The following is a 23665-nucleotide window of genomic DNA, read 5'->3' as shown; positions in this document are numbered from 1 at the left end:
TTCATCATACATTTCATCAATCTCTTCGTCATCTGCAGAGCTAGTTGGCATATAAACTTGTACTACTGTGGTAGGTGTGGGCTTCATGTCTTCTATCTTGGCTACAATAATGTGTCCACTATGCTGTTCGTAGTAGCTTACCTGCGCTACTATTTTTTTTATTCATTATTAAACCTACTTCTTCATTACCCCTATTTGGTTTTATATTTATAACCCTGTGTTCACCTGACCAGAAGTCTTGTTCCTCCTGCCACCGAACTTCGCTAATTCCCACTATATCTAATTTTAACTTATCCATTTCCCTTTTTAAATTTTCTAACCTACCTGCCCGATTAACGGATCTGACATTCCACGCTCCGATCCGTAGAACGCCAGTTTCCTTTATCCTGATAAAGACGTCCTCTTGAGTAGTCCCCGCCCAGAGATCCTTTTGGTAATGAGAATAAATTCTATAAAAAGTCTATTAAGCATGAAAAAATAGGCGACTAGTGCTGTGTTTCATTATTTAAATCGTGAACTGTAGAGTTGTGAATGAAACTAAGAAATGGCAGTTCTTAAATGAGTATTGTGTATGCAAGTACGACAGATCAGGTGCACAAGGGGAGACTGAAACGTCTGTTTGCCTACTCTCAAATAATTTTCGTTGTTCTGTATGTTCTCGCAGTGTAACTCACAAAAAAATTCCGGTGAACGCTTCGAGGTTTCACTCGCTAATTTTCCGTTTCTCTTTCCTTCCCACACACCACAGACATATGCAATAGTAACTGTCCGGCATCCACTCCGAAACAGCTATGCAGAAAAATTTTACGATCGTGTAATAGCTCCACTGAAGTAGTTCGGTCAAAAAAGTTGGACGAAATTTTTGACGAGGCAAAAGTTTGTGTCAGCCATGGAGGTTAAAATAAGAGGAGATGGAGCGTCCTATGCTAAGTACAAGCGACGGTTGACACTACCTTGCTGACGTCACACGCACGGGCGCTTAGGTCTGGACTGCGCGTCGTGTCGGATAGATCCCTCGTTCGGTTTCGTCACATATCGGATTTCTGCGGAACACTCCATGTCGACTTACCTGTTTTTTCATTTCTGCAGAAGCCAGCGACCTAGGAGGTGTAGTGGCAACATTGCGTGGTGCAGCTGAACGTTGCTGCAGTTTTATGTTGGCAGCGCCGAGCGCCGATTACGTCAGCATTTCTCCTGACACGTCTCCACCCTCCTCAGAGACCAGTCTTGATTTTTATTCGTCATCTGCAGCAACTGTTTTTGAAGAATGCCGATGTGAAGAAATAGCACCAGTTGCTTAAAAAATTGTCTTTTAACGCAACTGTTGTACTATTTTTTCACACTGGAAGTATTGTTATTCAATTAACATTCTCCCCCCCCCCCTCCCAAATCGAGCAGTCGGACTACTACTCTTGTGCCACCTATACTTGCTTCACACAGTCAGTCAAAGAGACGTGATGAAAGCTCAAAAAGTAGTAAGACTCGTTCACACTAAATTATGTGCTGCTTCAGTTTCAACAGAACAAATTCAAATATTTTCCACAAGTGTTATAATAATATAATATAAAATAAAAATATCGGCACTAGATATTGCCGTCTGATATTCATACAGGGTGTTACAAAAAGGTACGGCCAAACTTTCAGGAAACATTCCTCACACATAAAGAAAGAAAATATGTTATGTGGACATGTGTCCGGAAACGCTTACTTTCCATGTTAGAGCTCATTTTATTACTTCTCTTCAAATCACATTAATCATGGAATGGAAACACACAGCAACAGAACGTACCAGCGTGACTTCACTTTGTTACAGGAAATGATCAAAATGTCCTCCGTTAGCGAGGATACATGCATCCACCTTCCGTCGCAAGGGAATCCCTGATGCGCTGATGCAGCCCTGGAGAATGGCGTATTGTATCACAGCCGTCCACAAAACGAGCACGAAGAGTCTCTACATTTGGTACCGGGGTTGCGTAGACAAGAGCTTTCAAATGCCCCCATAAATGAGAGGCAAGAGGGTTGAGGTCAGGAGAGCGTGGAGGCCACGGAATTGGTCCGCCTCTATCAATCCATCGGTCACCCAATCTGTTGCTGAGAAGCATACGAACACTTCGACTGAAATGTGCAGGAGCTCCATCGTGCATGACCCACATGTTGTGTCGTACTTGTAAAAGCACATGTTCTAGCAGTACAGGTAGAGTATCCCGTATGAAATCATGATAACGTGCTCCATTCAGCGTAGGTGGAAGAACACGGGGCCCAATCATGACATCACCAACAATGCCTGCCCAAACGTTCACAGAAAATCTGTGTTGATGACGTGATTGCACAATTGCCTGCGGATTTTCGTCAGCCCACACATGTTGATTGTGAAAATTTACAATTTGATCACGTTGGAATGAAGCCTCATCCGTAAAGAGAACATTTGCACTGAAATGAGGATTGACACATTGTCGGATGAACCATTCGCAGAAGTGTACCGGTGGAGGCCAATCAGCTGCTGATAGTGCCTGCACACGCTGTACACGGTACGGAAACAACTGGTTCTCCCGTAGCACTCTCCATACAGTGACGTGGTCAACGTTACCTTGTACAGCAGCAACTTCTCTGACGCCGACATTAGGGTTATCGTCAACTGCACCAAGAATTTCCTCGTCCATTGCAGGTGTCTTCGTCGTTCTACGTCTTCCCCAGTCGCGAATCATAGGCTGGAATGTTCCGTGCTCCCTAAGACGCCGATCAATTGCTTCGAACGTCTTCCTGTCGGGACACCTTCGTTCTGGAAATCTGTCTCGATACAAACGTACCGCGGCACGGCTATTGCCCCGTGCTAATCCGTACATCAAATGGGCATCTGCCAACTCCGCATTTGTAAACATTGCACTGACTGCAAAACCACGTTCGTGATGAACACTAACCTGTTGATGCTACGTACTGATGTGCTTGATGCTAGTACCGTAGAGCAATGAGTCGCATGTCAACACAAGCACCGAAGTCAACATTACCTTCCTTCAATTGGGCCAACTGGCGGTGAATCGAGGAAGTACAGTGCATACTGACGAAACTAAAATGAGCTCTAACATGGAAATTAAGCGTTTCCGGACACATGTCGACATAACATCTTTTCTTTATTTTTGTGTGAGGAATGTTCCCTGAAAGTTTGGCCGTGCCTTTTTGTAACACCCTGTATATCGATGTATCCGGATAAACGCGTCGCTGTTTTACATCGACTTTTTTGGAGATATATCGATATTTTGCCAACAGACCTAGCATACGGCACAAATCTGGACGAAATCGGTGACGACAGGTGGGCGCGGCGCCCTTGTCGAGGTCGCAACAGCCAACTCAGCTGTCGCCTCCCGTCACGGTCCATCCTTTGCACGAATGTTTCAATGCCACTGGCTTGTTGATTTAGTTCCCCACAAAGCTCCAGTCGATTTTCTTTCTGTTGTTCCGTCATCAAACGAGGAACAAGTTTTGTTTCCACTAGACGCATCTTCTACTTTTCCGTCAAAATTTCAGGGCTTGGCCCAGTTGAATGCAAACCCGTACTGCGATTAGCACGCATCAGATTGTTGATTCTCCGAACGTGTGAGTCACCAGCTAAATCGTCCCCGATCACCTTCAACTCACTGGCGACCGCTTTTAAATCGTGAAAAACCATCCGTAACACCCAGAGCCTCGTCGTTTCTGTAACCTTTTTTTAAAAATTGAATCGTTTCTGCAAACTTTTTCCTGAGTTTCACGCAAAATTTTACGTTGCATCTTTGCTCCACAGAATCGATTATTTCAGAAACTGCTACTAATACTTAAACACACTGCACTCAAATAACAATAGCAATTAAACTTCCTGGCAGATTAAAACTTTGTGCTGGACCGAGACTCAAACTCGGGACCTTTGCCTTTCACGGGCAAGTGCTCTACCAACTGAGCTACCCAAGCACGACTCACGCCCCGTCCTCACAGCTTGCACTTGCTGCGAAAAGCAAAGGTCCCGAGTTCGAGTCTCGGCCGGGTACACAGTTTTAATCTGCCAGGAAGTTTCATATCAGTGCACACTCCACTGCAGAGTGAAAACCTCATTCTGGAAACATCCCCCAGGCTGTGGCTAAGCCATGTCTCCGCAATATCCTTTCGTTCAGGAGTGCTAATTCTGCCCCCCCCCCCCCTTCCCCATGAACCATGGACCTTGCCGTTGCTGGGGAGGCTTGCGTGCCTCAGCGACACAGATAGCCGTACCGAAGGTGCAATCACAACGGAGGGGTATCTGTTGAGAGGCCAGACAAACGTGTGGTTCCTGAAGAGGGGCAGCAGCCTTTTCAGTAGTTGCAGGGGCAACAGTCTGGATGATTGACTAATCTGGCCTTGTAACACTAAACAAAACGGCCTTGCTGTGCTGGTACTGCGAACGGTTGAAAGCAAGGGGAAACTACAGCCGTAATTATTCCCGAGGGCATGCAGCTCTACTGTATGGTTAAAAGATGATGGCGTCCTCTTGGATAAAATATTCTGGAGGTAAAATAGTCCCCCATTCGGATCTCCGGGCGGGGACTACTCAAGAGGATGTCGTTATCAGGAGAAAGAAAACTGGCGTTCTACGGATCGGAGCGTGGAATGTCAGATCCCTTAAGCGGGCAGGTAGTTTGGAAAATTTAAAAAGATAAATGGATAGGTTAAAGTTAGATATAGTGGGAATTAGTGAAGTTCGGTAGCAGGAGGAACAAGACTTTTGGACAGGCGAATACAGTGTTATAAATACAAAGTCAAATAGGAGTAATGCAGGAGTAGGTTTGTGGTGTCACCGCCAGACATCACACTTGCTAGGTGGTAGCCTTTAAATCGGCCGCGGTCTGTTAGTATACGTCGGACCCGCGTGTCGCCACTATCAGTGATTGCAGACCGAGCGCCACCACACGGCAGGTCTAGAGAGACTTCCTAGCACTCGCCCCAGTTGTACAGCCGACTTTGCTAGCGATGGTTCACTGACAAAATACGCTCTCATTTGCCGAGACGATAGTTAGCATAGCCTTCAGCTACGTCATTTGCTACGACCTAGCAAGGCGCCATTACCAGTAACTATTGATGCTGTAAAACATGTACCATCAAGAGCGATGTTCACCAATTATGGATTAAAGTTAAGTATTCCAGCAGCTACATACGTTTTTTGTTAGTCTCATTTCATTGTCCTGTTCCAGACCCCACGCCAGCCTGCGTGAGCTAAAACGCGTGCCTTTCGGCTTCCTCTCATAGTGGGTTGGCTCTCGTTCCAATCCACAACAGGTTTAATAATGAATAAAAAATAGGAATTCGGGTAAGCTACTACAAACAGCACAGTGAACGCATTATAGTGGCCAAGATAGACACGAAGCCCAAGCCCACTACAGTAGTACAAGTTTATATGCCAACTAGCTCTGCAGATGACGAAGAAATTGAAGAAATGTATGATGAAATAAAAGAAATTATTCAGATAGTGAAGGGAGACGAAAATTTAATAGTCATGGGTGACTGAAATTCGGTAGTAGGAAAAGGGAGAGAAGGAAACATAGTAGGTGAATATGGATTGGGGGTAAAAAATGAAAGAGGAAGCCGCCTGGTAGAATTTTGCACAGAGCACAATTTAATCATACCGAACACTTGGTTCAACAATCATCATGAAAGAATCCTGGAGATACTAGAAGGTATCAGATAGATTATATAATGGTAAGACAGAGATTTAGGAACTAGGTTTTAAATTGTAAGACATTTCCAGGGGCAGATGTGGACTCTGACCACAATCTATTGGTTATGAACTGCAGATTAAAACTGAAGAAACTGCAAAAAGGTGGGAATTTAAGGAGATGGGACCTGTATAAGCTGACTAAGCCAGAGGTTGTACAGGGTTTCAGGGAGAGCGTAAGGGAACAAATGGCAGGAATGGGGGAAAGAAATACAGTAGAAGAAGAATGGGTAGCTTTGAGGGATGAAGTAGTGAAGGCAGCAGAGGATCAAGTAGGTAAAAAGACGAGGGCTAGTAGAAATCGTGGGTAACAGAAGAAATATTGAATTTAATTGATGAAAGGGGAAAATATAAAGATGCAGTAAATGAAGCAGGCACAAAGGAATACGAACGTCACAAAAATGAGATCGACAGGAAGTGCAAAATGGCTAAGCAGGGATGGCTAGAGGATAAATGTAAGGATGTAGAGGCTTATCTCACTAGGGGTAAGAGAGATACTGCCTACAGGAAAATTAAACAGACCTTTGGAGAAAAGAGAACCACTTGTATGAATATCGGGAGCTCAGACCGAAACCCAGTTCTAAGCAAAGGAGGGAAAGCAGAAAGGTGGAAGGAGTCTATAGAGGGTCTATACAAGGGCGATGTACTTGAGGACAATATTATGGAAATGGAACAGGATATAGACGAAGATGAAATGGGAGATATGATACTGCGTAAAGAGTTTGACAGAGCACTGAAAGACCTGAGTCGAAACAAGGCCCCGGGAGTAGACAACATTCCATTAGAACTACTGACGGCCTTGGGAGAGCCAGTACTGACAAAACTCTACCATCTGGTGAGCAAAATGTATGAGACAGGCGAAATACCCTCAGACTTCAAGAAGAATATAATAATTCCAATCCCAAAGAAAGCAGGTGTTAACGGATGTGAAAATTACCGAACTATCAGTTTAATAAGTCGCAGCTGCAAAATACTCACGCGAATTCTTTACAGACGAATGGAAAAACTAGTAGTGGAACACGTGAGGCAATACTGAGGCTACGGCTTATCATAGAAGCTAGATTAAGGAAAGGGAAACCTACGATTTTAGCATTTGTAGACTTAGAGAAAGCTTTTGACAATGTTGACTGGAATACTCTCTTTCAAATTCTGAAGGTGGCAGGGGTAAAATACAGAGAGCGAAAGGCTATTTACAATTTGTACAGAAAGCAGATGGCAGTTATAAGAGTTGAGGGGCATGAAAGGGAAGCAGTGGTTGGGAAGGGCGTGAGACAGGGTTGTAGCCTCTCCCCGATGTTATTCAATCTGTATATTGAGCAAGCAGTGAAGGAAACAAAAGAAAAATTCGGAGTGGGTATTAAAATCCATGGAGAAGAAATAAAAACATTGAGGTTCGCCGATGACATTGTAATTCTGTCAGAGACAGCAAAGGACTTGGAAGAGCAGTTGAACGGAATGGATAGTGTCTTGAATGGAGGATATAAAATGAAAATCAACAAGAGCAAAACGAGGATAATCGAATGTAGTCGAATTAAGTCGGGTGATGCTGAGGGAATTAGATTAGGAAATGAGACACTTAAAGTAGTAAAGGAGTTTTGCTATTTGGGGAGCAAAATAACTGATGATGGTCGAAGTAGAGAAGATATAATATGTAAACTGGCAATGGGAAGGAAAGCGTTTCTGAAGAAGAGAAATTTATTAACATCGAGTATAGATTTAAGTGTCAGTAAGTCGTTTCTGAAAGTATTTGTATGGAGTGTAGCCATGTATGGAAGTGAAACATGGACGATAAATAGTTTAGACAAGAAGAGAATAGAAGCTTTCGAAATGTGGTGCTACAGAAGAATGCTGAAGATTAAAAGGGCAGATCACATAACAATTGAGGAGGTTTTGAATAGGATTGGGGAGAAGAGACGTTTGTGGCACAACTTAACTAGAAAAAGGGATCGGTTGGTAGGACATGTACTGAGGCATGAAGGGATCACCAATTTAGTATTGGAGGGCAGCGTGGAGGGTAAAAATCGTAGAGGGAGACCAAGAGATGAATACACCAAGCAGATTCAGAAGGATGTAGGATGCAGTAGGTACTGGGAGATGAAGCAGCTTGCAGAGTAGCATGGAGGGCTGCAATAAACCAGTCTCAGGACTGAAGACCACAACAACAACAATAACAGTTTTGCAGGGTTCGGAGGAGAGCTTCTGTAAAGTTTGGAAGGTAGGAGACGAGGTTCTGGCAGATGTAAAGCTGTGAAGACGGGGCGTGAGTCGTGCTTGGGTAGCTCAGCTGGTAGAGCACTTGCCCGCGAAAGGCAAAGGTCCCGAGTTCGAGTCTCGGTCCGGAACACAGTTTTAATCTGCCAGGAAGTTTCATATCAGCGCACACTCCGCTGCAGAGTGAAAATCTCATTCTGGAAACAATAGCAACATCACGAAAACTAGATATCGACAGCCCAAAAAATATGTGGATGTAGAGGAGGGAAAGCGCAAAACCCTGCTGCCAACCGCCTATCACTAAATATCTCCGTAGCAGCGTAATTCGAGATGCCCGGTTGTTTTCAGAACAGACGTCTTATATTCAAGGATCCAGGCACACTTCTGCGAAGATACTCCGACCTTTGTTTTATATATATATTTATATTTTATACACTTTCCTGACTTGCCACGCCGCTAGCAACTTCTCCAACAGGCGCTCCAGATTCTCCTGGTGCTGAGAGATCGCTACAGCTGCTCATAAAGTTTTTAGGGGGTGAATGTACACATTTCCATTTCGTCATTTTTTCTGTTTTCCGTCTTTCCTTAGTTGCTTTAAATTCCTGGAGATATGTTCCATCTATGCAGCCAATTGAAGGTAATTTGTTTATTGCCACGTGCGCTTTTCTTTTATTTGGCAAGCATCTTCAGTGGAAACTAAGGAGTGTACATCTCCAGGACGACACACGAGTCAACAGCGCTTGAAATCTTCAGTAACACCGAACGATAATTTCGCGTTACGAAATTTGTGCTACTAAAGTTGATTCTCACCTAAAAAAAACTAGAGCAAAACACGACAAAATGTAACATAGCAGCATACTGTATCTACCACATAATACGTTTATTGGGTGCATCAAAAGAAACATGTATTACAGGCCACTGAAGATGCTTCCCATATAAGAGAAGCGAAACGATAAACGAACCGCCTTCTGTTACTTTGCACAGTCGGAACATACCTGCACGAACTTCCGGTTCGTCGCGCCGGCTGCAGAATGTCTGTCAGAGCTCTGTCCACTCACCTTTGACGTAGTGCTCCTCAAACCTGGACCGCATCAGCTTGTACAGCTCCAGGTACTTCTGGTACTCCGTCTTCTTGCGGGAAACCTCCTCCATCAGCTGAAACACACAGACACGAAACGAATGTCAGTACTTTCTCGATTTGCTGAAATTACTGCACATAACTGCATCAAGCATCCGAAACTAAATCAACCTTTGATTTGTATAGTCCAGCTGGGACTATGAGCTCTATTCAAAAAAATTTCTAACAACATAATTTCGGGCCAATTGGATGCTGGAGCGACATGCGACTGGCATCGCTGCATACGACTGTGTAATGCAGGTTTCATTGTCGTGTCTGTTAGTTATTGTTAAGTGCTGTGTCGGGTAGAACGTTGTGTGGCACAGTTCGCGAATTTCGAGACGGCAGAGTTAGAGGAGCAACGCGTCTGCATTAAATTTTGCGGGAAACTCGAAAAAACCTTTGGAGAGACACAACAAACCATGCAGGAAGGCTACGGTGCTGAGTGTTTTAAGCCGTACTCGGTGTTACGAGTGGTTCACACGGCTTAGAAATGGCTGGACGTAAGTTAAAGGCGACCCTCGTAAGGACGCAGTTGGATCGCGTCACGAGATCCCGACACGGCGTCTTGGAATGCATCGTGTTGCCGCCAAATACGTCCCACGGCTCACGAGTCAGGACCAGAAAGACCTTCGCCTAAACATGAGCAGGTACAAAGGCGTCGAACATTAATTACGTGAGCTGTTTTCTTTAAAATTCGGACGCCTCACTCCTCGTGAGATTTGGCGAGATCTGGTCGGACCCCCCTTCTCGCACGAGGTTTACCCCGTAGTTCAGCGAAAATTAATTTTTTTTATCTGTCTTAAACGTTGATTATAAACTCTAAGAAAACTATCTTTTATTTATAAAGTGTATTAGACTTTTTGTTACACGTGATTAAAAACACTTCATTTCTAAACATGCCAACCCTAAACAGTGTTCAGTTGGACACAGACCGATGGACAAAAATGTTCCAAGAAAGCAGCATGAACAGATTTTGACGAATTCCTAAAAAAATGACCTTTTATTGGTATATGACACTACTGGCCATTAAAGTTGCTACACCACGAAGATGACGTGCTACAGAAGCGAAATTTAACCGACAAGAATAAGATGCTGTGATATGCAAATGATCAGCATTCACACAAGGTTGGCGCCGGTGACGACACCTACAACGTACTGACATGGGGGAAGTTTCCAACCGATTTTCATACACAAACAGCAGTTGACCGGCGGTGCCTGGTGAAACGTTGCTGTGATGCCTCGTGTAAGGAGGAGAAATGCATACCATCACGTTTCCGACTTTGATAAAGGTCGGATTGTGGCCTATCGCTATTGCGGTTTATCGTATCACGATGGTCGCATCCGTGTTTCGCGACATCACGGTGAATTCACATTCGAAGCGTGTATTCGTCATCGGCATAATGGCGAATCACCCGGCGTGATGGTATGGGGTGCCATGGGTTACACTTCTCGGTCACCTCTTGTCCGCATTGACAGCACTTTGAACAGTGGACGTTACATTTCAGATGTGTCACGACCCGTGGCTCTACCCTTCATTCGATCCCTGCGAAACCATACGTTGCAGCAGGATAATGCACGACCGCATGTTGCAGGTCCTGTACGGGCCTTTCTGGATACAGAAAATGTTCGACTGCTGCCCTGGCCAGCACATTCTCCAGATCTCTCACCAACTGAAAACGTCTGGTCAATGGTGGCCGAGCAACTGGCTCGTCACAATACGCCAGTCACTACTCTTGATGAACTGTGGTATCGTGTTGAAGCTGCATGGGCAGCTGTACCTGTACACGCAATCCAAGCTCTGTTTGACTCAATGCCCAGGCGTACCAAGGCCGTTATTACGGCCAGAGGTGGTTGTTCTGGGTACTGATTTCTCAGGATCTATGCATACAAATTGTGTGAAAATGCAATCACATGTCAGTTCTAGTATAATATATTTGTCCAGTGAATACCCGTTTATAATCTGCATTTCTTCTTGGTGTAGCAATTTTAATGGCCAGTAGTGTATGTACACGAAACGTCATTGAACCTTTACTTACTTTGCAGGTGAACAAACCAGTTTGTACCTTCCCTTGAACTGTATGATTACGTAACTTTTCAATTTCTTGACTTATATAGTCACTAAGAGAATTCTCGTCGGTGCACTTCAGCTTTGGCCGACCGTTGTGGCCGAGCGGTTCTAGGAGCTACAGTCTGGAACCGTGCGACCGCGGCGGTCGCAAGTTCGAATCCTGCCTCGGGCATGGGTGTGTGTGATGTCCTTAGGTTAGTTAGGTTTAAGTAGTTGTAAGTTCTAGGGGACTTATGACCTCAGATGTTGTCCCATAGTGCTTAGAGACATTTGAACCATTTGACCATAATTTTGTTTTCACTCAGCAAAGCATCTTATTACATTTTGAGCTTTCATCACGTCGTCTTTCTCTTTGACTGTGTGGGGGCAAGTATAGATGGCTCAAAGAAGAAATCTGATTGCGCTAGGGGACTGAAGTGTGAATGGAATAACAAGATTTCCCATGTGAAGTAATAGCACACCAATCAATTTTTAACGCAACTAGTGTGCTATGTCTTCACATCGGCATGTTTCGAAAACAGTTGCTGAAAGTGATGAACAAAAATCAAAATGACAATATTGATCTTCGCGGTGGGTGGTGACGTGCGAGGGGAAATGCTGACGTAATCGGCGCTCGGCACAGAAACTGCGTATAACTTCACCACGCAACTTTGGCACCACAGTTGCTACGCCGCTGGCGTTTGCAGAAGTGAAAGAAACGGGGAAGTCGATACGAAGTGTTTCGTACAAATCCGGTATGTGACGAAATCGAACGATGGACCCACCATACACCGTTTATTGTGTCACTTACGTGCAGTTACCATTGTTGGCAAAGTGGTTATTGCCACTCTTGAACGCGCATCGTTTTCATTTCAGTTCTTCGTCTGAGGAGATAGGTCGGCTGGTACGTTGTTGATGTGCAGAATATTTAATAATAAATCAATACTTCGGTATACAGCTCTAAAACCGGCAGTGTATTTACAACATGCAACCAATATCTTTTTTAGGCCATGTGGTGTGCGTAGTGTAAGACCTTCGGTACACACACCATCAGATTATTTGACTTGTCGCTGTAACGAAGTAGGCGAGTGTCAGCAATATGTCTCGTGGTCTTGTCGTGGCGTGTTTATCTTCTGCCGTTAGGTCAGGCGATAGAAATGCCACTTGCACGCTTAGAGTGGCGGATTGACGGCGACCGACTTTAAACAGAACTTGATTAATTTTCACACAAATTTATTAAAATAATAGATAATAAACCTTACTTAACTCGATTCTGGATGCTATTTACAATTGACAATCTGAAGTTCCTTTGGTCTTGGTACGTTAATCTTATTCTCACGTATCTCTGATACTTGATAAAGTGTCTATACATTTCTCTTCATGGCTATGTACAGGAATATGATAATCTTATTAGGCGCAGACTGAAACTTGACTACACACTAATGCAGCCTAATGCAGACAAATGCAGACCGGTGCAGACTGACTAATGAGAGGTCTGTACACTCGTTATAATACCTCGCGCGTTCATGTATCACTGTGCGAGTGTGATCCGCGAGGAGAAAATGTTCTACGTTAGCAGCAATCTCATTGGATGCGTTACATATTAATACGCGGATCGGCGGAAGCAGAATTTGGTCCGTCTCTAAGGCAGCGCCATCTCGTAGTGCGGAGACGGACGAGCGCTGTGCCTGCGCTGTTTTGCTTAGCGGGGCGCGCTCTAGTGGGAAAGTTGTGTACGCGCTGACTATGCGGAACTATGTACACAACACGCCAGTACGTCGAATCTTTGCTGTCGATCTAAATGTCGATATTTTTGGGTATAACCTTAGCCAATACGACATTTTTTTAAATATCGATACATCGGATTACCGGCATTTTTAAAAAATACCAACAATCCTTGTCCCACGTCTTCGTCGAATAGGCACATCAGAGACAACGCTATAAAAGAAGACGTTTCTGTTGTGTGTAGTTGTGTGCATATTCATCCGAGGACATTATATTGAGTTTCGTTTTGTTAATGTAGTTATACTTTTAAAAGTGTCTTCTCAGTACGAGGACAATTCACATAGGTTTGCAAAAACAACATCAAATAAAATCGGTTTAGAAAATTTGGTCTGAGGATGGGCAAATGTTGTACAAGCCTGGTCCAGGGCATCTACCTGAAACTTAACTCACATCTGCAGCGTACAAAATTGCTGAAAACATTTTCAAGTTAGTAAGGGATTTTGGTTGTTGTGTACAAAAAGAAAAATATAAATCAGGTGTAGCGCTTCCAATTAGTTTAGAGAAAGGTACAGCACCAGCGCTTCAGGAACTAGACAAAATTTCTCAAGAAATCAATACTGATTGAGCCGTGGTGCGGCTCTCGGGCGCAAGACGCCGTCGATGACTCCTGTGCGATCGCGGGCGCCTCCTGTCGGAGCGGCTCCTAACGGGGGAGAGTGCGGGTAAAGTGGAGTCTGGGGCGGACAGCAGGGGAAGAACTGACATGGCGGCCGCACTCTGAGGCGACGAGAGGAAGAGTTGTTGTGCACGGCTGAGAAGGGAGCGTCGAGCAAGGCGGCGGTCGGCATCGCCTTTCGGGGGACAGAGAGTTGCGGCAGTCCGGCGAGCAGACGCCAGCTCCGGGAGCAGTGCTCCGGTTTGTGGACGCGACGCGTGTCGTGTTATTGGTGCAGTATAGCTTGCTCGGTACGCATCTGCTGCTCCCTTTATGCCCACGTTGAGTTGTTCTGTCCGTATGTGCACTGAAAAGGTCACGCTTCGGCTGGAACAGTGGCTTGTGCTTTACGTTCACGCAACCTGACTCATTTGTTTTGCTGCAGGCAGCTATAATTTCAGAGATTTTTTTTTTCCGTCACGATTGTCTTAGCCCGGTGGTGCCTAGTACCCGAGAACAAGACAACTGACGTGTGACCTGTTGTTTTGGGTTTTGGAGTCCTGTTTGGGCAACCTAGTTATCACGTACACAAGTGTATTGCTGCCGAGTGAGGTTAGTTCTAATCTTGTGGAACTGAGCTTTCAGTGACTGGCTCGTCTGCAAATTAATTAATTTAACCTTTCTGGTGTGTTGTTTTTTGCTTTCAATGGTGAATTTCTTGTCATTCATTTGTGTATGTTTCGCCGTTAATGAACTGTGAGTAAGATAGCAAGCTCTTGAAGGGTTTGCGTATCGTGACTGTATTTTTGGCAACTGTTTAATTTGATTTCTTGTTTATCGGTCTGGTGAAAACTTATGCCAAGTTTACTAATTTCCGCCTGTGGTCCAGAAGTTGGTTTGAAGGTAAATCCGTGGGTAAATCTTTACTGGACCTAATTGTTAACTGATTTTGCGTTGAACTAATGTCACTATTAAATCGTTTCTTGTGTGCTATAAATTGTATTACCATAGACAAGGAGACAGGGCACATTCTGTGGTCGAGGGCTAGGCACGGTTGCTGCTTTGCGCGTGACGTCTTGCTGCTCGGTATCATTTCCCGCGTTAGTACGGGCGGCGTGAGATTTGTTTGCTCGCGGTTGTATGGCCGCTAGTCAGCTGTGCCTATTCCCGCTTCAGGATGTGTCGTGTTTCGTAAGGCGTACGCCGACTTTCAGTCCTGTGTTGCTGTCGGTCGCTTACCGAGACGTTAGTCTGTTTCAGCACGGCGGCCACTGGGCCGTGACGATGTCTGTTGATGACCTGCGTTAGGGCGGTCGTCCGCTCTGAGTGGCTTCGGTCGCTTGGACTTGGCAGTTACCTTCTGGTTAAACAGATCAACCTTGATTATTTGCTGTAAACTCCTAAGTAGTTTGTGAGAAAAGTTGTAACTCAGCTTTTCATGATTTTACACAATTCAAGCATTTTGGTAAGGCATTTTCCTATCTATGTTTTATTTAAATGAGAATTATTGGGGTTATTTACCTGTTGAAGCTTAACATAAAATTTGTAACTTAGCTTTCATGCTTTTACTTAATTTAAGCATTCTTGTAAAGCAGTCCTTTATCTACGTTCTATTGATTGGTAATTCTTTATTGGGGTTATTCACTGGTTGAAAGTTAACATATGTTTGTAACCAAGTCTATGTCCTTGCTTAATTGTGAATACTGTTGTCTGTCTATGTTGTGGGCTACCCTTCCACTTCCACAGCCAAGCTGTCCTATCTACTAGTACCAGTGCCATCATGATCAGTGTGGAGTCGACAATGGCAGCCTGTACTGGATTAGGACTCGCCCGCACAGTCAGTGGGATACGAGGTGGTCCTACGCTGTATAATGGCCAGAATCGTCCGCCGTGACACTGTTTAACCTGTTCACGCTAGTTTTTACAATGCTTCTTATAAAATATTTTATATTGACTGCGTAAAGTGTACCGAACATTAATTAATATGTACAGACATACTTAGAATACCCTTTTCATTTAACAGAAAAACTGAAATGTAATATTACGTGGCTACAGAAATACAGGCTCAGAATTTGTGTGGTTGTTTGTCAATATGAAATGTAATGAGCTAAGAACTTGGTGCCGTTATCTTCAAATATGGGTGTTATGCAGTAACAGCCTGTGCCTACTTTTTTTTATTTTTTTTTATTCCTTGTGGTCTTCAGTCCTGACACTGGTTTGATGCAGCTCTCCATGCTACTCTATCCTGTGCAAGCTTCATCATCTCCCAGTACCTACTGCAGCCTACATCCTCCTGAATCTGCTTATTGTATTCATCTCTTGGTCTCCCTCTACGATTTTTACCCTCCACGCTGCCCTCCAGTACTGAATTGGTGATCCCTTGATGCCTCAGAACATGTCCTACCAACCGATCCCTTCTTCTAGTCAAGTTGTGCCACAAACTCCTCTTCTCCCCAATCCTATTCAAAACCTCCTCAATTGTTATGTGATCTGCCCTTTTAATCTTCAGCATTCTTCTGTAGCACCACATTTCGAAAGCTTCTATTCTCTTCTTGTCCAAACTATTTATCGTCCATGTTTCACTTCCATACATGGCTACACTCCATACAAATACTTTCAGAAACGACTTCCTAACACTTAAATCAATACTCGATGTTAACAAATTTCTCTTTGTCAGAAATGCTTTCCTTGCCATTGCCAGTCTACATTTTACATCCTCTCTACTTCGACCATCATCAGTTATTTTGCTCCCCAGACAGCAAAACTCCTTTACTACTTTAAGTGTCTCATTTCCTAATCTAATTCCCTCAGCATCACCCGACTTAATTCGACTACATTCCATTATCCTCGTTTTGCTTTTGTTGATGTTCAAGACACTGTCCATTCCGTTCAACTGCTCTTCCAAGTCCTTCGCTGTCTCTGACAGAATTAGAATGTCATCGGCGAACCTCAAAGTTTTTATTTCTTCTCCCTGGATTTTAATACCTACTCCGAATTTTTCTTTTGTTTCCTTCACTGCTTGCTCAATATACAGATTGAATAACATCGGGGAGAGGCTACAATCCTGTCTCACTCCCTTCCCAACCACTGCTTCCGTTTCATGCCCCTCGACTCTTATAAGTGCCACCTGGTTTCCAGCCTTTCGCTCCCTGTATTTTGCTCCTGCCAACTTCAGAATTTTAAAGAGAGTATTCCAGTCAACATTGTCAAAAGCTTTCTCTAAGTCTTCAAATGCTAGAAACGTGGATTTGAGTTTCCTTAATCTATCTTCTAAGATAATCTAAGATAAGTCGTAGGATCAGTATTGCCTGACGTGTTCCAATGTTTCTACGGAATCCAAACTGATCTTCCCCGACACACCGGTTCTCAGAACTCCTTAAGATAGACGTTGACCGTGGATATTGTTAACACAGACTCAATCCCTTTGGCTGTTCAGAGATGTCACTAAACCCACCCAAAGAGGTAAAGAACCACGCATGAGCAGCGCCTATTAGACGGAGGGGGTCCGACAGCCGATCAGTTCCAGTCATTCCACCAGGAAGGAGGTACACGCCTCGTATTGTCTGTAGTTCAACCATGCCTAGACGGCTAACACCGCGGTTCGCTCGCGTCCGCATTGTTACTTTGTGCCAGGGATGGCTCTCAACACGGGAAGTGTCCATGCGTCTCAGAGTGAACCGAAGGGATGTTCTTCGGACACGGAGATACAGAGAGGCAGGAACTGTCGATGACATGCCTCGCTCAGGCTGCCCGAGGGCAACTACTGCAGTGGATGACCGCTGTCTACGGATTATGGCTCGGAGGAATCCCGATAGCAAGGGCACCACGTCGAATAACGCTTTTCGTGGAGCCACAGGAGGTCGTGTTACTGATCAAATTGTGCGCAGTGTGTTGCATGACGCAGAACTTCACTTCCGACGTGGCTATGTATATCTTTGCAATCACGACACCACGCAGCGCGGTACAGATGGGTCCAACAACGTGCCGAATGGACCGCTCAGGATTGGCATCACGTTCTCTTCACCAATGAGTGCCGCATATGCCTTCAACCAGACAATCGACGGAGACGCGTTTGGAGGCAACCCGGTCAGGCTGAACGCCTTACAGACACTGTCCAGCGAGTGCAGCAAGGTGGAGGTTCCCTGCTGTTTTGGGGTGTCATTATGTGGGGCGGACGTACGCCGCTGGTGGTCAGGGAGGCGCCGTAACGGCTGTACGATACGTGAATGCCATCCTCCAACCGACAGTGCAACCATATCGGCAGCATATTGGCGAGGCATTCGTCTTCGTGGACGACAGTTCGCGTCCCCATCGTGCACATCTCGTGAATGACTTCCTTCAGGATAACGACGTCGCTGGACTAGAGTGGCGTGACATGAACCCTATCGAACATGCCTGGGATAGATTGAAAAGGGCTGTTTATGGACGACGAGATCCACCAACCACTCTGAGGGATCTACGCCGTTGAGAAGTGGGACAATCTGGTCCAACAGTGCCTTGATGAACTTGTGGATAAAATGCCAAGACGTGCTACTGGGTATTAGAGGTACCAGTGCGTACAGCAGTCTGGACCGCCATCTCTGAAGGTCTCGCTGTGTGGTGGTACAACATGCAATGTGTGGTTTTCACGTACAATAAAAAGAGCAGAAATGATGTTTATGTTGATCTGTATTCCAGTTTTCTGTGCAGGTTCCGAAACTCTCGAAACTGAGTTGGTGCAAAACTTTTCTTGATGTGTGTAGTTCTTGGCCAGCAGGGAGATCTGAGTAACATCCCTCTAAATAACAAATGCTAATTTTTTGCTATTGGAATTCACACTTTTATTAAATGTCTTTATCATTGACACAAGAAAGACATAAAATTTGTTGCTTGTTGAGTAGTGGTTCGAACTTTATCCTTTGAAGGTTATGTGACTGGTGTAAGTTCCTTCACAATGTCCAATCCGCTATAAAAATATCTTAATTATCACTCGCCGTGCAGTTCTTGTATAGGACATACTGTTAAGTACTATTCAGTTTGTGTATGTATGTTTATGATAACGTCGTACAAATACCAAGAGATATCCCTCTGCACTTTGCCAACTGCGGAAGTATAGTTTTCGACTGGGGAAAGAAACGCAGTTTTATGCAACTCGCTTAGCACCCGCTGATGTAGGTTGTGTCGCCTGCAGAGATTTTTTTGTTTTTATTTAAACGTTTTTTTATGTCGTTGACAAACTGCAACGCCTTGTAAGCTTTTTACGCTAACTAAGGCCGCATAAGCATGGTCTTTTCCGAAAATACTTATCACCAAAAAGCGATTCTGGTAGCCGGAGTCCAAAGTTTTGTTAATCGCGCCTTTTCCGTCCTTGTGGAAATATTTCCATAGCAGCGTTCATCCCCTAAGAAATATTTCTTTATATGTAACGGGGAAGTGAAACACCAATTTTCATAAATGTAACTTAAAAATATCTGTAATGTAACGAAATATTTTCTTAAGAATTTTCATCCCCTACTGCGCCCCCTTTTGTGGGGGTGATTGTTTCCAGAAACACTGACATATTGTCTTGTTTCTAACCGAGAAGTCAAATACCAATTGTCATAGATGTAGGTTTTAGTAGCTGCTTAGTAATTATTTATTTTCAAAAAAAATTTAACCAACTATTTTACCGCCTTAGTGGTTGAATTTCCAAAAATGCTGAAACACGTATTTTTTTTTATTTTCTGGGTGAGAAACCAAATACCAGTTTGCGTAGTAATACACTCCTGGAAATTGAAATAAGAACACCGTGAATTCATTGTCCCAGGAAGGGGAAACTTTATTGACACATTCCTGGGGTCAGATACATCACATGATCACACTGACAGAACCACAGGCACATAGACACAGGCAACAGAGCATGCACAATGTCGGCACTAGTACAGTGTATATCCACCTTTCGCAGCAATGCAGGCTGCTATTCTCCCATGGAGACGATCGTAGAGATGCTGGATGTAGTCCTGTGGAACGGCTTGCCATGCCATTTCCACCTGGCGCCTCAGTTGGACCAGCGTTCGTGCTAGACGTGCAGACCGCGTGAGACGACGCTTCATCCAGTCCCAAACATGCTCAATGGGGGACAGATCCGGAGATCTTGCTGGCCAGGGTAGTTGACTTACACCTTCTAGAGCACGTTGGGTGGCACGGGATACATGCGGACGTGCATTGTCCTGTTGGAACAGCAAGTTCCCTTGCCGGTCTAGGAATGGTAGAACGATGGGTTCGATGACGGTTTGGATGTACCGTGCACTATTCAGTGTCCCCTCGACGATCACCAGTGGTGTACGGCCAGTGTAGGAGATCGCTTCCCACACCATGATGCCGGGTGTTGGCCCTGTGTGCCTCGGTCGTATGCAGTCCTGATTGTGGCGCTCACCTGCACGGCGCCAAACACGCATACGACCATCATTGGCACCAAGGCAGAAGCGACTCCCATCGCTGAAGACGACACGTCTCCATTCGTCCCTCCATTCACGCCTGTCGCGACACCACTGGAGGCGGGCTGCACGATGTTGGGGCGTGAGCGGAAGACGGCCTAACGGTGTGCGGGACCGTAGCCCAGCTTCATGGAGACGGTTGCGAATGGTCCTCGCCGATACCCCAGAAGCAACAGTGTCCCTAATTTGCTGGGAAGTGGCGGTGCGGTCCCCTACGGCACTGCGTAGGATCCTACGGTCTTGGCGTGCATCCGTGCGTCGCTGCGGTCCGGTCCCAGGTCGACGGGCACGTGCACCTTCCGCCGACCACTGGCGACAACATCGATGTACTGTGGAGACCTCACGCCCCACGTGTTGAGCAATTCGGCGGTACGTCCACCCGGCCTCCCGCATGCCCACTATACGCCCTCGCTCAAAGTCCGTCAACTGCACATACTGCTCACGTCCACGCTGTCGCGGCATGCTACCAGTGTTAAAGACTGCGATGGAGCTCCGTATGCCACGGCAAACTGGCTGACACTGACGGCGGCGGTGCACAAATGCTGCGCAGCTAGCGCCATTCGACGGCCAACACCGCGGTTTGTGCCGTGCGTGTGATCATTGCTTGTACAGCCCTCTCGCAGTGTCCGGAGCAAGTATGGTGGGTCTGACACACCGGTGTCAATGTGTTCTTTTTTCCATTTCCAGGAGTGTAGCTTGAAAATTCCCTTAGTAGCGACATACATTCAAAAAGCCCTATTTCACCCACTTAGGAGTCAAATTTTGGACAATCGCTCCTTGGACAATGCCTACAGTACAAGATCCAAACCTGCTCCAGATTTCAAGTTTCTGCCCTTAGCTGTTTGGGCTGGGCGATGATGTGTCAATGCGTCAGCAGTCAGTCAGGGCACAGCCTGTTTTATACACTGTGGAGCCAAACAGACGGCTACACCTGCCTAATATCGTGCAGGGCCCCCGCTGAAGCAGTGCTGGGGGGGAAATGACACCGTGAATTCTGCAGGGCTGTTCGTAAATCCGTAAGAGTCGACGGTGTGGACGTCTCTTCTGAACAGTACATTGCAAGGCATTCCAGTTACACTCAATAATGTTCATGTCTGGGGAACTGTTTAAGCTCAGAAGGGTTTCCTGGAGCCACTCTGCTGCAATTCTTCACGTGTGGGGTCTCGCATTGTCCTACTGGAATTGCCCAAGTCTTTCGAAATGCACAATAGACCTGACTGGATGCATGTGATCTGGTAGGACGCTTACGTACGTGTCATCTCTAAGACTCGTATCTAGACCTATCAGAAGTTCCATATATCACTCCAACCGCACACGCCCCACACCATTACAGAGCCTCCACCAGCTTGAACAGTTCCCTGCTGACATGCAGGGTCCACGGATTCGTGAAGTTTTGTCTCCATTCCCGTACACGTCCATCCGCTCGACACAATTTGAAACGAGACTCGCCCGACTAGGCAACATGTTTCCAGTCATCAACAGTCTAATGCCGGTGTTGACGGGCGCTGGAGAGGCGTAAAGCTTTGTGTCGTGCAGACATCGAGGGTACACGAGAGGACCTTCGGCCCATACCGATGATGTTTCCTTGAATGATTCGCACGCTGACCCTTGTTGGTGGCCCAGAATTAAAATCTGCAGCAGGTTTCTGAAGGGTTTCACTGCTGTCACGTCGAACGATTCTCTTCAGTCGTCGTTCCCGTTTTTGCAGGGTCTTTTTCCGGAGATTTGATGTTTTACTGGATTCTTCATATTCGCAGTACTCTCGTGAAATGGTAGTACGGGAAAATCCCCACTTGGTCGATACGCGGAGATGCTGTGTCCCATCGCTCGTGCGCCGACTATAACACCACGTTCAAACTCACTTAAATCTGGATAACCTGCCATTGTAGCAGTAGTGACCGATCTGACAACTGCGCCAGACACTTGTTGTCTTATACAGGCGTTGCAGACCGCAGCGCCGTGTTCTGCCTGTTTACGTACCTCTGTATTTGAGTACGCGTGCCTGTGGCAATTAGTTTGACCAACATTGAACATGGCTGACGTTTGCAGCAACCGTATACACAAATTTGAAAAATGCGTAAAAATCAGCCAACCGGTTGCATAGGTTTTCTATATACCTCGACCAGGTTTCGTCACCTCTAATGGTGACTTCATGAGAAAGTAAGGTAATTACATGAAGATATGTTCTTCATGCAATTACCTTACCTTCTGATGAAGTCACTGTTAGAGGGTGAGAGAACATCTTTGACGATATGTTCTTCATGTAATTACCTTACCTTCTGATGAAGTCACCTTAGAGGTGACGAAACCTGGTCAAGGTATATCGAAAACCTATGCAACCGGTTGACTGATTTTTTTACATATTTTTGAAATTAGTTTGGCGCTTCACAGTATGTGTACAAAGATTGGTTTCGTGGGATTGTTCTGGCGTAACCACAGGCGCCGAGTCGAAGACGAAGAACGCGAGACCGGAGAAGGCGGTGAAACGCCGTCCGCCAATGGTGCGCGGAATAGGCAGTGCCCTCAAGCCGAAGTGAATATAAGCGGCGCTCAGTATAGATTAATGCTGAGTATTCGCGCCGCCTCTGGCATTAGTGGACAGTATAACACGGCCTAGCATATACGATATAAGTCAGTAGTGATCCACAAAGAGTGCGTCAACTTCCAGGAACATTACGTATACCCAAGGACTCTGAATTACGTTGCATGTCGCCCATCGCTTGCGACAACATTTTGTACATTCAAGTTAAGTATTGTCAAACGTGCTTTATACAGGGTGTTACAAAAAGGTAGGCCCAAACATTCAGGAAACATTCCTCACATACAAAGAAAGAAAATATGTTATGTGGACATGTGTCCAGAAACGCTTACTTTCCATGTTAGAGCTCGTTTTATTACTTCTCTTCAAATCACATTACTCATGGAATGGAAACACACAGCAACAGAACGTACCAGCGTGACTTCAAACACTTTCTTACAGGAAATGTTCAAAATGTCCTCCGTTAGCGAGGATACATGCATCCACCCTCCGTCGCACGGAATCCCTGATGCGCTGATGCAGCCCTGGAGAATGGCGTATTGTATCACAGCCGTCCACAATACGAGCACGAAGAGTCTCTACATTTGGTACCGGGGTTGCGTAGACAAGAGCTTTCAAATGCCCCCATAAATGAAAGTCAAGAGGGTTGAGGTCAGGAGAGCGTGGAGGCCACGGAATTGGTCCGCCTCTACCAATCCATCGGTCACCGAATCTGTTGTTGAGAAGCGTACGAACACTTCGACTGAAATGTGCAGGAGCTCCATCGTGCACGAACCACATGTTGTGTCGTACTTGTAAACGCACATGTTCTACCAGCACAGGTAGAGTATCCCGTATGAAATCGTGATAACGTGCTCCATTGAGCGTAGGTGGATGAACGTGGGGCCCAATCGAGACATCACCAACAATGCCTGCCCAAACGTTCACAGAAAATCTGTGTCGATGACGTGACTGCACAATTGCGTGCGGATTCTCGTCAGCCCACATATGTTGATTGTGAAAATTTACAATTTGATCACGTTGGAATGAAGCCTCATCCGTAAAGAGAACATCTGCACTGAAATGAGGATTGGCACATTGTCGGATGAACCAATTCGAAGAAGTGTACACGTGGAGGCCAATCAGCTGCTGATAGTCCCTGCACACGCTGTACACGGTACGGAAACAACTGGTTCTTCCGTAGCACTCTCCATACAG

General features: G+C 45.5%; 1 protein-coding gene across 1 annotated transcript in view; it reads right to left on the bottom strand.

The window, feature by feature from the left end:
* Window positions 1-23665, bottom strand: part of LOC124719019 (tyrosine-protein kinase Fer-like) — a 687090-nt gene that overhangs the window by 199554 nt on the left and 463871 nt on the right. Inside the window, exon 3 of the mRNA XM_047244689.1 lies at window positions 8986-9082. Within this exon, the coding sequence (XP_047100645.1) occupies window positions 8986-9082 (97 nt within the window). The remainder of the gene's footprint in view (window positions 1-8985; window positions 9083-23665) is intronic.

The sequence above is a fragment of the Schistocerca piceifrons genome, chromosome 10 (genome assembly GCF_021461385.2).
Source record: "Schistocerca piceifrons isolate TAMUIC-IGC-003096 chromosome 10, iqSchPice1.1, whole genome shotgun sequence".
Lineage (NCBI taxonomy): Eukaryota > Metazoa > Arthropoda > Insecta > Orthoptera > Acrididae > Schistocerca > Schistocerca piceifrons.
This window is presented reverse-complemented; position numbering and strand designations above follow the sequence as displayed.